This window comes from Microplitis mediator, chromosome 1 (genome assembly GCF_029852145.1).
Source record: "Microplitis mediator isolate UGA2020A chromosome 1, iyMicMedi2.1, whole genome shotgun sequence".
NCBI classification, from domain to species: Eukaryota; Metazoa; Arthropoda; class Insecta; order Hymenoptera; family Braconidae; genus Microplitis; species Microplitis mediator.
This window is the reverse complement of record NC_079969.1, coordinates 7,805,572-7,824,114: the sequence shown is the minus strand read 5'-3', so window position 1 is coordinate 7,824,114 and position 18,543 is coordinate 7,805,572. Positions and strand designations below refer to the sequence as shown.

General features: G+C 29.3%; 3 protein-coding genes across 3 annotated transcripts; 2 read left to right on the top strand and 1 right to left on the bottom strand.

Annotated features, from left to right (window-relative positions):
- The first annotated feature begins 1,162 nt into the window (after positions 1-1,162).
- On the top strand, positions 1,163-7,305 carry LOC130673685 (suppressor of fused homolog). The gene is made up of 6 exons (XM_057478822.1): positions 1,163-1,578; positions 1,652-1,744; positions 4,668-4,977; positions 5,049-5,551; positions 5,622-5,829; positions 7,210-7,305. The coding sequence occupies exons 1-6, from the start codon at positions 1,409-1,411 to the stop codon at positions 7,273-7,275; spliced, it is 1,350 nt and encodes a 449-aa protein (XP_057334805.1). The 5' UTR covers positions 1,163-1,408; the 3' UTR covers positions 7,276-7,305.
- A 145-nt stretch (positions 7,306-7,450) lies between these two features.
- On the bottom strand, positions 7,451-9,501 carry LOC130673695 (uncharacterized). The gene is made up of 2 exons (XM_057478834.1): positions 8,915-9,501; positions 7,451-7,770 (listed from the first exon to the last, which is right to left on the bottom strand). Exons 1-2 carry the CDS (start codon positions 9,251-9,253, stop codon positions 7,606-7,608), a joined length of 504 nt encoding a protein of 167 aa, XP_057334817.1. The 5' UTR covers positions 9,254-9,501; the 3' UTR covers positions 7,451-7,605.
- A 1,395-nt stretch (positions 9,502-10,896) lies between these two features.
- Positions 10,897-18,398, top strand: LOC130669123 (neprilysin-2-like). The gene is made up of 8 exons (XM_057471847.1): positions 10,897-10,986; positions 11,082-11,203; positions 11,263-11,316; positions 11,381-11,602; positions 11,679-11,899; positions 13,172-14,105; positions 14,175-14,392; positions 15,590-18,398. The coding sequence occupies exons 1-8, from the start codon at positions 10,910-10,912 to the stop codon at positions 15,926-15,928; spliced, it is 2,187 nt and encodes a 728-aa protein (XP_057327830.1). The 5' UTR covers positions 10,897-10,909; the 3' UTR covers positions 15,929-18,398.
- The last annotated feature ends 145 nt before the right edge of the window (positions 18,399-18,543 follow it).

Genomic DNA, 18,543 nt, shown 5'->3' with positions numbered 1-18,543 from the left:
TTTCTTTTTTAATTATTTCGATACTTAAAATATATTAAATATAGGATTTAGGAAAGCGTATAGAGTATATATGAATATTTATAAAACGATCAGTATATCAAATATTCAAATTCGAGACCAGTTTAAAAATTTCCCGCTATTTAGGGCGCAAAGCTGAAAAAAAATTTTTTCTTGAGAATTTCGGGCTCGTTTTAACTTCCCACTATGAAAATTTTCAAAAAAAAAAAAGAAAGTTATTTTACCATAAAATTTCATAATAGCTTTAATTTAATACATTTTGATAAAAAAATTAATTGTTTTATGTTAAGCAATGATTGGGCTTTCGAAAAAAAATTTTTTGGGCAATTCTTTCCGTTCAGTTTTTTATAAATTTCGATTTAAGTCTAACCTAACGCCAATTTTAACGCATTTTTGCAAATTGCAAAGGGAGATGTAATTCCGAATGGTGTGCAAATCACATTATTGAATTCCTCATTTTTTTTACGTAAAATACATAAAATTTTAGCTGATTAGAAATTTATTCTTCAAAAGCTTTGTAGTAAGGGCAGTAAGCTGAATTTTCAAATTATTTCAAATTAGATTCCTTTATGAGGGCGTCAACTATTTGCGCTGTAAAGTTTTTGCAGTCTTGAAATTTTATATCGGATTTAAATTTCCATCAACTTGCGATCAAAATGGCTATTGAAGAGGAAGTACCACCAAATATTTGGGTAAAAGGAGTCTGTGTTGATGGATACATGGGTAAAAAAATCCTGTGTAATCGGATTTCTGGGTTAAAGATATTCTGGGTTATAGAATTTATGAGTAATAGAAATTCTGTATAAAAGAATTTTGTGTAAACGGATTCTATATAAAAAAATTTTGTGTAAACGGATTCTGAATAAAAGAATCCTGGACTAATATAGATCTGGGTACTTGGATTATGGGCTACCTAGGCTACTGATGTGTACCCCTAAATATAACCTTTACAAGTGTACCAACCGTCGATAAAGATGTTCGTTACCCAATCGACTCTTAAACATAAAAAAGTCTCTAGCAAATTTCATAGCCAACCTAAAAATCACCAGAAAAAAAGTAACTACAAACTTTCTCCCTCAAACTGTACAAGTACAATTAACTTTAGCTATTGCTATTAGCACAAAAATATACATTTCAGTATCTCATAATTTTTCTAGCTTGACTCATCGCTTCTCTATTCACATAAACAAATCAAACTAAATTCATTGAAGAATAAATTAATATTCTTCATTAACTTAAAATTTTTTCAAAAATTTCGATGTGATTTTGTGCGCTTTATTTTTCTATAGTTTATTATTTTTTTACCACAGTATTAAAAACTGTCATTAATTAAAAAACTATTTAATTTATATATTTTTCTGTTAGTGATTAAAAGTTAGTGTACGTTAAGATGAGAGAAAAAAACGAATTAAATTATAATGCACCTTGCGATAGAGTAAATGATAATGAAATGTCACCTTTACCACGGGCATTTGGATTAGATGCTTTGCACAATGTTTGTAGAGAATTGTATCCTGGTCAACCAAATCCACTTACTGTCACTGCTGTTCTTAAATACTGGTAATTATTAATTAATTCATTTTTTTTAAATTAATATTAAGGATAATTTGATAAAACGAATATTTTTTTCTAGGCTCGGTGGTCCAGATCCTCTAGATTATATCAGTATGTATGAAAATCCAGGATGTCCTGAACTTGGTGTCCCGCCACATTGGCATTATATCAGGTGAGATTTATTTATAATAAAATAATTACAGTATTTATACTTAAAAAAATCTCATAGATCCTATTGATTCTCATAAATTCCCAAATTTTTTTTTAAACAGGGCAGTGCCCTAAAAAATTTTGCTCTTACACGTTTTTTAAATTGCGCGGCTAATTTGAAATAGTTAAAAATAATTTAGATGTAAGTGAACTCAATCCTGCATTGAAAATGAGAAAACATTTTTTTTTTTACATAAATTACATTATTGTAAGATGGGCCATTTTACCCTGTGTCCTTTAAATACATTCTATTTATATATTTCTTTGTCATAAAATTTCTTTCCGGTGTAATTTCCGGTTTGTCATTCACCCGTAGGAACAGACCCCAACTTAATTCTATTTTTAATTCCTACATCCTTACTTTATAAATATCTACACTTTCGTTATTGTAAACATCTTCAACATCTGCATTTTTTCATTCAATTTTTTTCATACTCTATTATGGAGATTAGAATTTTTCTTTTCTGCTTCTAATTCTATAAATCAAAAATTATTTATTAAATATATAATGATTTAGTAAGAGGAATATGCAGATAATTTTGTCAAATTTTTTTCCCTAATGAAAGCTCATCACAATAAACACACTAAGGCTCGAAGCACTACTCTGTAATCTAGCGATCTTCGGTCTGATTCATTGAAATTTCTCATTTGGTTGTGAAAAAATTTGGACGAGGTCTCTATTTGCTGTACAAATGCGACAATTTCGTTCGTCCATTCGGATGCGAAAGAGAAAAAAGTACAAATCTTCTTAAAATTAATAATATTACTAGTGTTGTTTGATTTTAGATTATTGTATTATTCGTAAATAAGGAAAATGATTTAATCCATGCTAAGTATATATTTATATATTAGTCAATTCAAGTTGTTTTCATTCATTTCCAATAATTTTTCTTAATCAGAGGAAGTATTTACAAAATTTTAAATAGATCGTAACTTGAGTTAGAGAGAAAACTAAACGCATATTTTAAATTTAATTATATAAAAGAAAAAAAAACTAAAATTTGGCCGTATTGACCCATACTATCAAAGGCAAGGATGTCGGAAATTGAACACCATAAGATATATATTTTTTTTTAAATACTTCTTAACACAATTAAAGTCCGTTATAAACGATATCGTTAAAAGCATTTTTCCGTATTGTGTTTTTCGTTACGACTTTGAAGCTTTACCACTTTTTTCAGCTCATGAAAAATGGATCATATATAGTCATTAAGGTAGTCGTTAAAAATTAAATTTTCTCAGGCGACCCATAAAAAGCTTCTTTTTAATAAAAAAACACGTGGGGAATTTGATTTTTCTTTTTAAGTAAAAAGAACACGTGCCGCGGGACGATCAAAGTTCATTTTTCGATACAATCGCGGTTTTTTTTAAATATCTCATGAAATATGCAGATTAAAGGAAAAAATTATAGGAACAATTTAGTAGGAAATTAAATTCTTGACAAAAAAGGTCATGTTCATTTTTTTTGTAAAATATGTATTCATGAAGATATTTTAAAAAAACTTTTTTAGATCTTATAAATTGAGCATTTTAAGGATTACGAATGTTAAAAATAACTTTTTTTCTTAAATATAGACAACTTCGTAACTCGTAATATATCAATCATTAATGCTTGTTGTAGTTTCTATATACTTAGAAAAATGTTATTTTCAAAATTTGTAATCCTTAAAACGCCCAATTCATCAGATCTAAAGAAAGTTTTTTTAAAATATCTTCATAAATACACATTTTATGAAAAAAATGAATATGACTTTTTTTGTTAAGAATTTAATTTCCTACAAAATTGTTCCTGTGATTTTTTCTTTTAATCTGCATATTTCATGAGATATTTAAAAAAAATCGCGATTGTGTCGAAAAGTGAATTTTGATCGTCCTGCAGCACGTGTTCTTTTTACTTAAAAAGAAAAAACCAAATTACCCACATATTTTTCCTCTAAAAAGGACCACCCTAATAGTCATATATGGAACATATATAAATATTGGCCATATATTATTTATATACACTGTAAAAATCACCGGGGTAAGTCCAAGCGGTGTAGGTGTTAAAATTATCGGTGTTAAATTTACCCCCGAAAGCGGTGTGAAAATAACGCCGCCACCGGTGTAAATATTCTGTACCGGTGTTAAAATAACGCCGCCACCGGTGTAAATATTCTAGACCGGTGTTAAAATAACGCCGCCGCCGGTGTAGATATTCTTTACCGGTGTTAAAATATTTAACTTTGTGAATATTTTTACTTACTCGATCACTATACTTGTTAATAAATGATATTTTTTATTAATTTTCATAAAGAACTGACATTTTTTGTGTTTTATAATCTTTAAAGTTAATACTCCAAGCGGACGCAATTTACCCCGCTTTTACACCGGCATTACTCCGCTTTTACACCTGTTACCCCGCTTTTACACCGGTATTACTCCGCTTTTACTCCGGTTACCCCGCTTTAACACCGGTATTTTTAACACCGGTGTAATTTCATTTTTACACCGGGTGGAGTTAAAACGAGTCCATTTTTAACACCGCTCTTTTTACAGTGTATGATTCATCTATAAAGAATATATTATTCATATATGGTCCACATATGGCCATATATATTCTCTTTTCACGGAAAGCAGTCAATTTTCAAGTCTTGCCATTCGTTATAAAAATTACAAATTTTAATCGTTGCTTATAACGGACAACTTGCGACAATTTAAAGACGAGATGCTGACATTTAAATTTTTGCCGAAGCGGAGCCCAAATTTTGTATTTTTCTAATCATTTTTTACCCTACAATCTTTGACGATCGCTCATAATGCGCATCGGTTGCATTATTGTTATAAATTCAAACCGTCCAATAGCTGGGTTATAATATCATTAATTAAATTGAACATATATTTTCTAGTTTGGGTTTGTCAGACTTACATGGAGACGGTAGATTGCATCCCAAAAGCATGCCAGGGCAACCAAGTGGTTTTGGATTCGAATTGACATTTCGTTTAGCCCGCGCGCCTGGCGAAATGACACCGCCGACATGGCCAGCAAACGTAATGCAGCAATTAGCTAAATATGTCTTCACATCGGGTAACATGTTATTACCAGGTGACCACGTGTCTTGGCACTCGCCTTTGGGTAAAGAAAATGGGCGCATAACTCAAATTATGATGGGCCGCGATCCGCAGTTACCTCCATCGATATCAACTCCTAATGGAGAAGTAAGTTTGCTTTATAATTGCGAGTATTTCCATTGCAGAATATTTAATAACTCATTCGTTTTCGCCCAAAGGTTTCGTTTGTTCAAATAATTGGCGTGACATCCGAAGAATTACAAGCCGCCCAACATTGGAACGGTTTGGGAGTGATAAATCTATTGAAAACAACTCGTGGATGTGGTCCTTGGCTCCTAACAGATATAAACCGGTCATACTCGGTGATGGACGAAGACCCAACAGCTGCTGAAAAAATTCGAACTGGTATTGAACGAGAGGGTTCTAATCTAAGCGGAGTGTCGTCTAGATGCTGGTGGGTGCAAATGGCGAATAATGAAAGCCCTGGAAAAAATCGAGAGAAAAATAAAGATGCTTCTGATAACAATGAGGATAAAGATGATAACAATGAAGACAAGAATCATTCGATTAATAATTGTGCGGTTAAAGAGGAAAAAATGCAAGACGACGCATCACGTGACGAGGATTTATATCATAATGATAGTTCAGCTATTAGACCGCTGACGGGATTGCACTTAACTTTTAATTTAGAGGCTGGAAATATTCTTTCTCTTGCTATCAAGTGAGTATTTTTTTTTTGAATATTGAGGTTAAGTTTTCAAATTACTAAGATGGCGGTCGTTTTATTTCAGAGGAAGAATAATGCATGGAAGACATTTTACATTTAAATCGGTAATATCACACACAGCGGTAACGATCGTTGCGTCTTCGGTCACTGGGACACTTGTGTCCAGTGAGAAACCGTTTGTTGTACAAGGACCATGGTTACAAGTACTTGTTAATGATGAGCTGGCAGCTAAAATGGCCGATGAGTTTCAAATTTTTAATAATCCTGCTCAGGTATAAAAAAATTGTTGATATTTATTTTTCATACCTTGGCGGATCCCAATGGCGGTAATTTACGGTATTCGAAATAATGACGGTAAAATCGGTATTTCATAGTAAATTGCGGTATTTTACGGAAAGTTACGATATTTTATAGTAGATTACAATATTTTACAGTAGATTGCGGTATTTTACAGTAGATTCTAGAATTTTACGGTAGATTGCGGTATTTTATAGTAGATTGCGGTATTTTACAGTAGATTCCGGTATCTTATAGAAAATTGCTTTTTTTTTACGGCAAGTCGTGGTATTTGAGAGTAGATTGCGGTATTTTGTAGAAAATTGCTTTTTTTTTTACGGCAAGTCGTGGTGTTTGAGAGTAGATTCCGGTATTTTATAGTAGGTTCCGGTATTTTATACACAGAAAAAAAAAAATACTCGACTGAAGGTAAATATTCTTAATTCAAAAAAATTTTTTTGGAAACCTAAATTTTCTTAGATAAAGTAAAAATCTTCTCCGACCAAGACGAATTTTTTTTAACCGATACAAATTCTCTTGGCTCAAGAAAATCTTGACTTAGTCCCCGAAAATGTTTGTCTTCCAAAAGATTTTCTTGACTCAAGATAACTTTTTTTTCTGTGTAGTAAAATGTTTTTTTTTTTACGGCAAGTCGCGGTATTTTACAGTAAATTCTGGTATTTTACAGTAAATTCCGGTATTTTATAGTAAATTGTTTTTTTTTTTTTTACGGCATGTTGCGGTATTTGATAGTAGATTGCAGCGTTTTACATTAAATTGTTTTTTTTTTACGGCAAGTTGCGGTATTCGATAGGAGGTTGCAGTGCTTTACAGTAAATTGCAATAGTTTACCGTAAATTGCGGTATTTGAGAGTAGATTGCAGTACGTTACGGTAAAGGTATTGCTATTTAGCGTGAATTTGCGGCAAATTTTACCGAAAAATGCAGCGAAATTACGGTATTTTTATCACAAACATGTGCATTTACTGCAAAATTACATTATTTTGCCGCGAAGTGAGGTATTGCACTGTCTTTACGATAAAAATGCCACAATTTGCGGTAAATTATCACAAGTTACAGTAAATCACCGTAAAAATGCGACAAATTTGACATAGTAGTACGGTATTTGGCGGCAAAATAGAGTAACTTACCGTAATTCGGATTCGCTAGGGTATTATTCAATTTCTTTTTGAAAACTCGACCTAAAAAAGTTCACTGATAGTGTCGTGATTTATGAGAATTTACCAATAGTACAAATCAAGTAAATTTTTTTTCTTTCATTATAAAAATAAATTTTTTTAAATCTTGACCATAACCCAACTTCTAAGTTGAAAAATAAATTACCGTCTAAGTATTAAATTTATTTTCGTTTACAGATACAACTGCCGAAAACATTTTCATGGCCGGAGTACAATCTCGCCATAACAATCGTAGCTGATTAAAAAAAAAAAAACACTGAACTTTTCATTGTTTCATCTAATCAATTATTCCTAATAATTTAATTCACCGCATTGCCTTCCTTAAACAATAATAATAATAATACTATTTATTGAATATCATAAATTTATAATTTATATTAGCAAAAGTATATCGTAATTATTTATAAAATGATTATATGTAATGTATATAAATCTATATGAACTAATCAATTAACCACAGATGAAAAATGTGTCTAAACTACATTTCTAATAAATAAATATATAATTTTTTATACACTTTGTTAATAAAAAAAAACAAACAAATAATTAAATTTTTTTTATTAATTATTCAAATCAATACTTTGTACTACGTTTTTTACGTAAAATTGATTTTCTTTTTGAATTGGGCGCCTTCGTCCATATGTGATCTCTTACTGCAGGAATTTCCGATTCATATTTTTCTAATTCATTGTTCCTTAATTTTTTTAATACCCTCAATGGATTGTATCGTCCATAACTCTATTAAATAATTAAACATTTAAATTATTATTCAGTTAATTAATTTTTTTTAATTAGTAAGTAAAAAAAATGCTTTTTTGCAATGAATATATACAAAAGTGAGGCTTTCCGGAAAAAAATACTGATATATGACAATATATGAACATTCATATATTATCATACCTAGAAAATTGTGATATCTGATCATATATGACAATATATGAACACTCATGTAATATCAGGTACAGAAAATTGCGATATCTGATCAAAGGACAGGATTTTTGCCTTATTTTTGAAATTAGTTAAAATTTTTGATATTACGGAGAAAATATTACTCTTATTAAAAAAGTTTTCGAACAAAAATTGTAGGAAATTTGATTTCCTAAAAAAAATGTGTCTTATGATTTTTTTATAAAATCAATATTTTTACCGTAATTCAAAAATTAAGATTCATTATGAATGATTCAAAATTTTGTTAATTATGAAAATCTTATTTTTGAAAGTACGGCTTTCTTATTAATCCTAAGAAAAAATTATAAGAGACATTTTTTTTAGGAAATTAAATTTCCTACAACTTTTGTTTGAAAAATTTTTTAATAAGACCAATATTTTCCCCGTAATATAAAAATTTCACGCCACTAACTATTAATTATTTTTAAATTAACGCGAAAATCCTGGCCCTATATAACGCCATGAGTGCAAATGCAAGTGTATTTGGTTATATGATTGAATTTGACTATATATTGTCATATAAGATCGTATATGATAATATATAATATCAAGTATTATTATATTGTAAATTATCATGATTGTTTTGTACAAAAATCCCAAAGAAAAAATACTTATACATGACCATATATACATTTGTACATGATTATGAATTTGAATATAATCATATACAATCATGAATGTAAGTATATGAATACTCGGAACTGATGAACGATATAAAAAATAATCCTATATGATCATATATGAACAGACATAGGTATATCTGGTCATATATAGTCATATATGAGTATATATGATTATGTATTCTTGTATATGACCGTTTGACTATATATGAACAAATATGGTCGTATATAATTATATTAACTCATATATGATCAGAGGAAAAGTTTTCGTACCTGATCAGATTTGAGTATTTTTTTATGGGTTAATTAATTACCTTATCGACAAGGCCGATAAAAAATTTAGCTGCTGCAATCCAAAGAATCACAACCAAACATGCTTCCGCAAAGTCTTCAACATTTTCTGAACTGATAGATTTAACAACATTTACAATCCCCCGAAATAAATTTGCGAATGTTTGCATTGTTTCGATACATAAATCCCTCAGAAAACAAATAACTTGAAATATTAATTGCGAAATAGCAATGGCAAGATCAATAAATCGTCCTAAAAATTCCATCAAAATTCCTAGTGTTATTTCAAATGTGTCTCGAATCCACGTACTGATATCCAAATAACCGTCTGTTAATTGATTGTAGATGATTGATCGATACATTATATAATACAATGTTATATATTTGTATATTTATAACCCCTAATTTTCTAATTTTTTACAAACAAATACTTGACTCAATTTCACTTAAAACAATTATTTTTTACTTCAAATTTATCCCGTAACTGACTAAAAAATCGCGTTGTTCATTTAAATATGCGCACTTGATTAATTTCTAAATTTAAATACTTAATAATTTTTCATACATTATGACAATTAATTTATGTTAAAATATATATGAAATTAATGGTGTGAATATCGCGCATTTTTAAATTGATAATTGATATTTTTTTAACATTTTGTTTTGTTTTTAAATTTAGAACAGCATTCAAATAAAATAAGGTAACATCTAATATTCGATCAATACATTAAGTCGATAAATGTTGATAGGCCAATGCAACTATTTCTAAAAAAATTCAAAAACTCCTCATTTACTAAAGATCTCTTTCTAACTCTTCGGGAGCTAATATGGAGAGTAGGGTGAGCCAAAAAAACCAACCTATCGAATTTATGTCTTAAAAAGGCCTATATATCGAGAAAAAAATTATCCCATTAGGCAAAATTTTTAGCTCAATTTTAAAAGGTGTCGGTAGCCATTTAAAATTTCCCATTTAAATAACATGCAAAAAAATTTTTTTTTATTAAAAATATTATAACTTTTGAACCGTGTGAGATAAAAATTCGGCTAGAATATTCTTGTAGGGCATTGAATTTTTTAAAAGAAAGTCCTGGGAGTCGAATTTGTAAACTTGATATTTTGTATACTAACAGGCCATCAAAGTCTAGAGTAAACAGAATCATACAAATTTAAGGCTTTATTATTAAAAATATCAATACTACGAAAAAATTTGTTCTACATGTAGTGCAATGAAATCACCAACAATATCCACGTTGTAACAAATAATATTCTCTTATCGATCACAATAATATAAAAGTATTTGGAAAATCCAAATAAAACCTTGAATTTGTATGATTCTGTTTACTCTAGACTTTGATAGCCTGTTAGTATACGAAATATCAAGTTTACAAATTCGACTCCCAGGACTTTCTTTTAAGAAATTTAATGCCCTATAAGAATATTCTAGAGCCGAATTTTTATCTCACACGGTTCAAAAGTTATAATATTTTTAATCAAAAAAAATTTTTTTGCATGCTATTTAAATAGGAAATTTCAGATGGCTACCGACAATTTTTAAAATTGAGCTAAAAATTTTGCCGAATGGGAGAATTTTTTTCTCGATATATAGGTCCTTTTTAAGACGTAAATTCGATCGGTTGGTTTTTTTGGCTCACCCTAATGGAGAGGACTAGATAAGAGCTCAATAAATTTCTTTCAAGCTTCCGGAGATATCAGATAGAACATTGGGAAGAAAATTTCCAGTGCGATTTGTAAAATGTAATAAAATATTGTTCGTAAAACTGAACTACAAATATAAACTGATTTTTATGTTTAATAACTATCATAAAAACTAGTGAGACTATTGCTAAAAGCAATGACGTATCACATTACCTATGTACATAGAAGTAAAGGAATAATTACAATTACTTTGTCCTTTACCCTTGACTTACGTCATACACAGATTTATTTTAACAAGATAATAGTGTAATAATTTAATACTTTTTAAAGTGAAGCATAAAACTACTATTCAACAAATTGAGATGCTTGCCATCTGTTATTTACCTCAAGACTGCAACAGTGATAACAAATATTCTACAATGTATCGAATATTTAATAAGTAAGACTATATTTACTATCCAAATTCACATATTTCGATGCATAAGTTAATTAAATTAATAAAATACTTTCTAAAAATGTGATAAAATTTTTTAGAACAGGGCAATCGCGGGTGTCTCTTCTTGATCGTCCATTATTTTTGATAGTGACCGTTGGATTTATTTGGTCTTTAATTTCAATAAATGATGCGTCTGTTATCGATACTGCACGAAACAATGGTAACTCATTTATTGTATTCGAGGGTAAAGAGATTAATTTAATAATTTGAATTTTTTAGTGATGTCAAATAACTGCACAAGTGTCGCATGTTCTGTAGAACGTTCAGAAACCGGTAAGTTATGATTTTAATTTTATTTTTTCGCTTTGATATGATTTTAATAAAATTTTTTTACTAGCCGCACGAATTATAAGATACCGAGATGATACTATAAATCCTTGTGATAATTTTTACCGATTTGCTTGCGGGAATTACAAAAAAACAGATAAGTCTAATGATTATGATCATCTTATATCACAAAAAAATGATCATCTTGAAAAGCAGATCAAAAAAGGAATCTCTTCTAACTTCAAGCCCTACAAACTTATCGATGATATTTACAAAACATGCATGAACAAAGGTAAGTTGTTGATAATTGTTTGTTTTAACAGAAGCAATAGTCATACAAATGTATCTTATATTGTCTATTTGTGTAGAGGCTAGGGGACAACAAAGTTTAGATCTTATGAAGAGAATCATTAAGACTTTAGGAAATTGGCCGATTTTGGAGGGCGACAATTGGAAGGAATCTGAATTCGATTGGATTGATTTTACTAGTAATGCCAAAAAAGCCGGTTATACTATAAATTATTTCTTAGATTGGCAGTCTTTATTCACGTTTCGTAATAATAAATTTGGCTTAAGATATTCTGTCAGCGTAAGTACTTGGTCACGTTGAAACATAGTCCTCCTTTCTTAAATACCTATTTCCTTATGAGAAATTAATAATCGGAAATATAAATGTATATGCCCGTGAGAAAAATGAATGAGATCTACGTAAATCTAATTTGTTTCATTCTGGAGACCTACGATTATCTACAATATTGATCCAAGTAGATTTACATGAGTCTACGTAATGGATTAGATAGCCCAAAATAAGGATACGGATCGTCATTTTGACGATCCACTGTGAGGATACTCTGTATAGCTGAATTGGCTATACGGCGTATCGTTAAGTAAGATGACTATACAGCGTATAGCCAGAATAGCGATACGTATACTTAATCTGGCGATATTTTTCTCTTCGTGTATGTCCATTTCTTTCCTAAACTCAACAGTAATGAAGTTACAGAGGGCCGAATAGGAGGAAAAAAATAATTAATGAATTAATAACAGAAAAAAAATTATCAGTTTAACTTATCAATAAATTAACTCAATATACTTCATTATTCATCAAAAATTTTTGAATTCAACATTATTTCGAATTAATAACAAAACAAAATTATAAATAAAACAGAAATTAATTATAATTATAATTAATTTCTGTTTTATTTATAATTTTGTTTTGTTATTAATTCGAAATAATGTTGAATTCAAAAATTTTTGATGAATAATGAAGTATATTGAGTTAATTTATTGATAAGTTAAACTGATAATTTTTTTTCTGTTATTAATTCATTAATTATTTTTTTCCTCCTATTCGGCCCTCTGTAACTTCGTTTCTGTTGAGTTTAGGAAAAAAATGTACATGGACAATTTTGTAGAGAATTAAATTTCCTATAAGATAGTCGAAAGCAAAATTGAAAAAAAAATTTTCTTCGTGTAGTTATTTTAAAAATTAAAAAAAAAAAATTTTTACAATGTTTTTTAAATGGGAATTAAGACCCCCCTTTGCGCCAGCTCAATTTTTGAGATATTGAGCTCAAACTTTAGGAGAATTTTTTTTTATATTGAAGAAACTTTTAAGATACGTTTAATCGAAAAAAAAATAGAAAACTTATTTTGACACAGTCTAATGTTCACATATAATGCGTCAATAAATCTTTCTAGGGGATGTTACTAGCATATATGACTGATCATATATATAATACATGAATCGTATATAATAATATAAAAATCATGTATGAATTCTATATAATAATATTATATACATGATCATATATTTTTTTCGGTAATTCCCCTCGTTATTTTAAATGTTTTGTCCCAATAGATGGCTAAAGACTATTTTGATATTTCAATGGGAGCAAAAACTATACAGAAAAAAGAAATGTACGCCGACTATATGCTTGAAATAGCACGATCTCTTGGTACAAATAATGGAGATGTCATACAACAATTAAAGGAAGCGTTTGAATTTGAGGATAAACTACATGAGATTATTTCGGGAGATTTTTCATCTGATATAAATGACAACATGACTAGTGTCGATATTAATATTGAAGGGTTACAAAAGCAATGGCCGAGTATCGATTGGAATAGATTTATTGATAAAACCCTAATTCCTTTTGTGGACAAAAATGAAGAGCCCATTTTAACTGTAAATAGTTCTAAAATTTTAACAGAGTTTACAAAGCTCATGGAAAAAACTCCAAAACGTGTGCAAGCAAATTACGCCATCTGGAAAATAGTTCAATACTCAGTTCCTTATTTGACTGAGGAGTTCACGGCAACGCGAAAAAGGTTCCAGAACCTGGTAGGTTATGTTGGCATCCCAACTGATGATGATTGTATGAAAACAGTTAAGTCGTATACAAGATTTGCTATTGTTCATTATTATTTGGATCAACATAAAAGTAGTCGAGAGACTATTAAACAAATGATAATGGCTTTTAGCGATCTAATTATTAGAATGATAAACGAATCTGAAATATGGAGTCCAGAAGCTAAAAATCAAGGAATTGAAATTATTAAAAAAATGCCATTCACTATAGGGCAATCAGAAAAATTATCTGATCCAAAAGAACTTAAAAAATTCTACGCGGATGCCCAAGTTGTTGAAAATAACTTCTTGCAGACGCTTTTGAACTTGAATATATTTAGAATTAAAAAATATTTGAGTGTCAAAACACAATTAGATACAATTCCATACGATCTTTTTCCGCTAAGTACAGTAGGCCTTCCAGATGATGTTCAAGGGCAATTACGTAAGTTTTTTTTATTTGATTCCGTTGTAATAAGGGCGTTATATTATATGAATAAAATTATTTGTACAGGCATTCCAACAACTATGATAGATAGTCCTTTGTTTAACAACAATCGTCCAATGTATATGAATTTTGGTTCAAGTGGTACTTATTTGGCTAGTAATATCGCCGCAGATATGTTTTACGTCGGAATGAATTACTTAGTTGGGAAAGAACTCATAGTTAAACAACTCGATTGTTTCCGTCATCAAATTGATGATTTAACCGATGAGTTAATGAAAAAAAATGTAAGTACTGCACACTTCAAGCGCGAAGCGCTAAGGGTGATTTATGAACGGTTTTTTTCTGACTATTTTTTTCACACAAAAGTATTTCTACACTCTTTTAATTACACTAAACATGTAAAATTGCATACTAGCATATAGAGAACTTATTAAAAAAGAACTAGAACCTAATATTGAGTCGATTCAACGTTTTATTAGTTTATAATAAATTATTTTAACTCAAGAAATCAGGGCTTTTAATTGTCATGTATGAAATTTCGTAAACACGATAACTCTCGATAGACACAATTAATCGGTCTAACTTTTTTTTTATTACCTATGTATTTTTTATCATAATAACCCTATGAAAAATCACTATCTAAATCCTTTGAGTTTAATTGTAATTAATTAAAAACGTAAAACTGATTATTCACGAAAAATTTAGCTGCCATTTTTATTTTTACTGTTATAATTATTTTTTTCATTTTTTCTTTCCATAAACTACTGGCAGCAGCACTAGCGTAACAGTATAGGTTTGAAAAAACAGAGCGACATCTAAGACAAAAAGGCGGGATATTTAAAAAAAATGTTAATAAAAAAATTTTTAACTGAAAATAGGAAATAAAAAAAATCAATTTGATAATTTATAAGTTGACTAACAATTCATAACAAAAGAAAATAAATTAATATTATAAAATAACAGTAAGCCTAACGGACCCAAATTACGGTGGGTTTACCGTCGATTACCGCAATTCACGGTGATTTTACCGTAATTACGATAATCTACCTAAAATACGATAATACGGTAATCCGCCGTAAATTACGGTAATTCGGTAATCTATCAAAATTTTTACGGTAGATTTGCCGTATTTTGCGGTAAATTTATGGGAAGAATACCGTAGTTCACGGTAAACTCACCGTAATTTACGGCAAACCCGCCGTAATTTACCGTAAATACACCGTAGTTTACCGTAAATTACGGCAAATCTGCCCAAACTTTAGATAATTTACCGTATTCTACGGTAGCTTTACGGTAAAAATACCCTAAATTTACGATAAATCAGGTCTGCTAGGGAATGATTAAAAATAAAATGAGCAACTGAGGTGTGCGCTTTTGGATTTTTCAAAATTTTTTAAATAATCCTTTGAAAGTTGTATTGTACGAAAACAAACAAGATTTACTTCAATTACTAGAGATTTTACAAACCTTTTCTTTTTCAGATGCTTCGCAAAAGATTCGAAGAACAATTGGTTGTCAAGTACATCGGATTCCGTACTTCCTGGGCAGCTTATCAGGATTACGTCACCAGATCGGGAACAGAACCGACTCTTGAAGGATTGCCTTACACACAGGGCCAATTATTTTGGATATCTTACGCACAATCATTCTGTTCCGAGTATTTAAATGTGACTGAACCACGCAATATTTATAACAATCAGCTAAATATCCTTGAATACAAAATGATGAAAACACTTTCAAATATACCGGAAATTTCGGCCGATTTTAAATGCCCCGTAGGTTCTAATATGAATCAGGAACCCAAATGTACCTGGTGGTAGTTAATATAATTTGTTTTTTTTAAAATTGTTCCAATTTACTTATTTGTTTTATTCAATATTGAGATAATTGAACGTAGAGTTTTATAATTTTGTAATTACTAATTATAATTATAATTTTTGACCAGTATTCTATCAGAAATTTTAAGAAGTTGACAAAAATCATTATGTAGTGAATTGATGTAAAACCAAAGATAATAACAAACGATAATATCAGAAGATAAAAATACTCCCGTTTTTTTAACTACACTCAGAAAATTAAATGATAGGAATTACCATCTAGTTATGGCAAAAATTTTTACTATCAATCCGATAGTAGTGAATATTATCTAAATGATTGTATAAATCATCTAGATCGTAATATTTACCATATGTATGATAATTGTTACGATCCTGTATGTTAACTAGAGTTAATTAGTATTATTATTCTAAATAGTTACATTTATAACCTAGGTGGTAACAGTTATCATCAGAAATTATAATTATTACCATCCTGATAGTAACTGTTACGAAATTTTATTGCGGAAGTAAATATTATCATCCTTATGGTAAATATTACCATTTTGATAGTAACTGTTATCATCCTGATAGTAACTGTTACGAAATTTATTGTAGAAGTTATCATCCCATAATTATTAATCCTATTAAAAAAAATTATAACACTAACTATTTTTGCATTTAAAAACGTCCCAATCATTCTAGATGATTGGAGTTAAAAATTTAGCATAGTAAATACAATTACTTAATTTTCTGAGTGTATAATACTTACAAACATAGTAATCATTGCCACGTAGCATGGTGACGCTGATTTTTTAGCCGCATTGTTTATTTGACAGCGCTAGCCATGCTAGCATAGGAATGATTTCTATGCTACATTAGAATTATGACAATTTCAATGTAGCTGCTCCAGATAACAAAATTATATAAAATTATATGTAAAAAATGGCCCAATATAGTTACATGTAATTATAAATACTTACATATAATTATACCGCACACTGATAGAAGGATTTATTTGAGAGTAATGAACCAGATTTATTAAAACTCTTGTGAGAAGATTCTTTGAAACAAATAAATATTTAAAAGTTTAAAAATTTTTTATACTTATTAAGGGTAAAGATACAATTACCATTAAAATTTGAAGTCGATTGACTATCTCTAATTCAAAATATTTATAATCAAAGTGCGTATCATTAACATTGCGAGCAATGAGGAGTATGCGTTTCAAGTCGCGTTCGTGATTCTAATAAAAAAACTAACAGTCAGAAACTTTTGAAAAACTAACAGAAAATTAATGAATTTGTCCTGAATTTATTTGGAAAAAAAAATAAAGTATTCACCATCTCATTGTTGAGATATAGCCACGCAAAGTTCAACAATAAATGAAAAAATATACATGTCGGTGAATTGGAAAAAAACAATCTGACAACGTTGTACGCAAGTATACATAGTATTATTTGAGCGCTAAATTTAAACGTATACTCAGTACACTATACAGCACCTAGAAGAGCATATGCGACGTTGTCAAATTTTAATTTAAGAAAATGTTCAATAGTATTTGTGTATACGTATATATGAGTAGTGCGTAGGTAAACTTCTCTCGGGTACAGTATCAAACAAAAGCAATGTCTCGTTTTCACTACCACCTAACCTACTTTTACCGCGTATATGGCTCATAACTTTTGACAATACTGTAGCAGGACAACTACCTTAAGTCAATCGTTATTTTATCTCAAATAAATGTTTGTAATATTAACAAAGTTTTCTTGACTTGGATAAATATTTGTTCTAACCAAATAATATTTATTAATTAATTAATTGACGAATCTTATTAAGTCTAAAGAAATCCTCCATCAGTGTACTATTCCTAATCTAGGCTATTTTCAGACGTGTTTTCAATAATTTTTAGTCTGGTTTTGGTTGCCTCTAGATCAAAATCAGACTTTTTTCTCATAAAATATTGTCTTCTTTTGTTTTTATCCAAACCAAAATCAAACTTTTACTTACCTATTATTTTTATTAGTCTGTTTTTGATCGTCTTTAGACCAAAAACAGTTTAAAATTCTTATGAAAATTGAAAGACAGGCCAAAATCAGATCAAATTTTTAGACCCGGCTGGTTACCATATAGAATGGTAATCATCATTATCTTCTTTTCGTGTATCGGTATATTGTTTAAAAACAAACTCCGAGAGAGAAGTCGCGGCAGTATTACGGATCGAAATTTAACTATAAATATATTCCGATTTCAATACTTAATAATTATCACAATAACCAGTGAGATCATTGCTACACTGAGAGAAAAGTCGATAGTCATTTTAACTAAAAAGACTTCAACTATTTAAAATTAGTTACTGGTACTAATGCGTTAGTAAGGCTAACTATTCAGTAGTTGCTCAAACTAAAAAAAAATTAATTAAAGCAACTCAAATTTTTTAGTCTCCGAAAATTGTTGTTTTAACTAAAAAAATTTAGTTGATAGTATATGAATTTTAAAATTAACTATAACTTAAATTTTTTAGTGTATGTAAATAAAAATTGTTTTTATTATAACTGCTGATTTAAAGTTAAAATAAAATAGTTGTTATAAATATAAATCTAGTTAATGGAACTAAAATT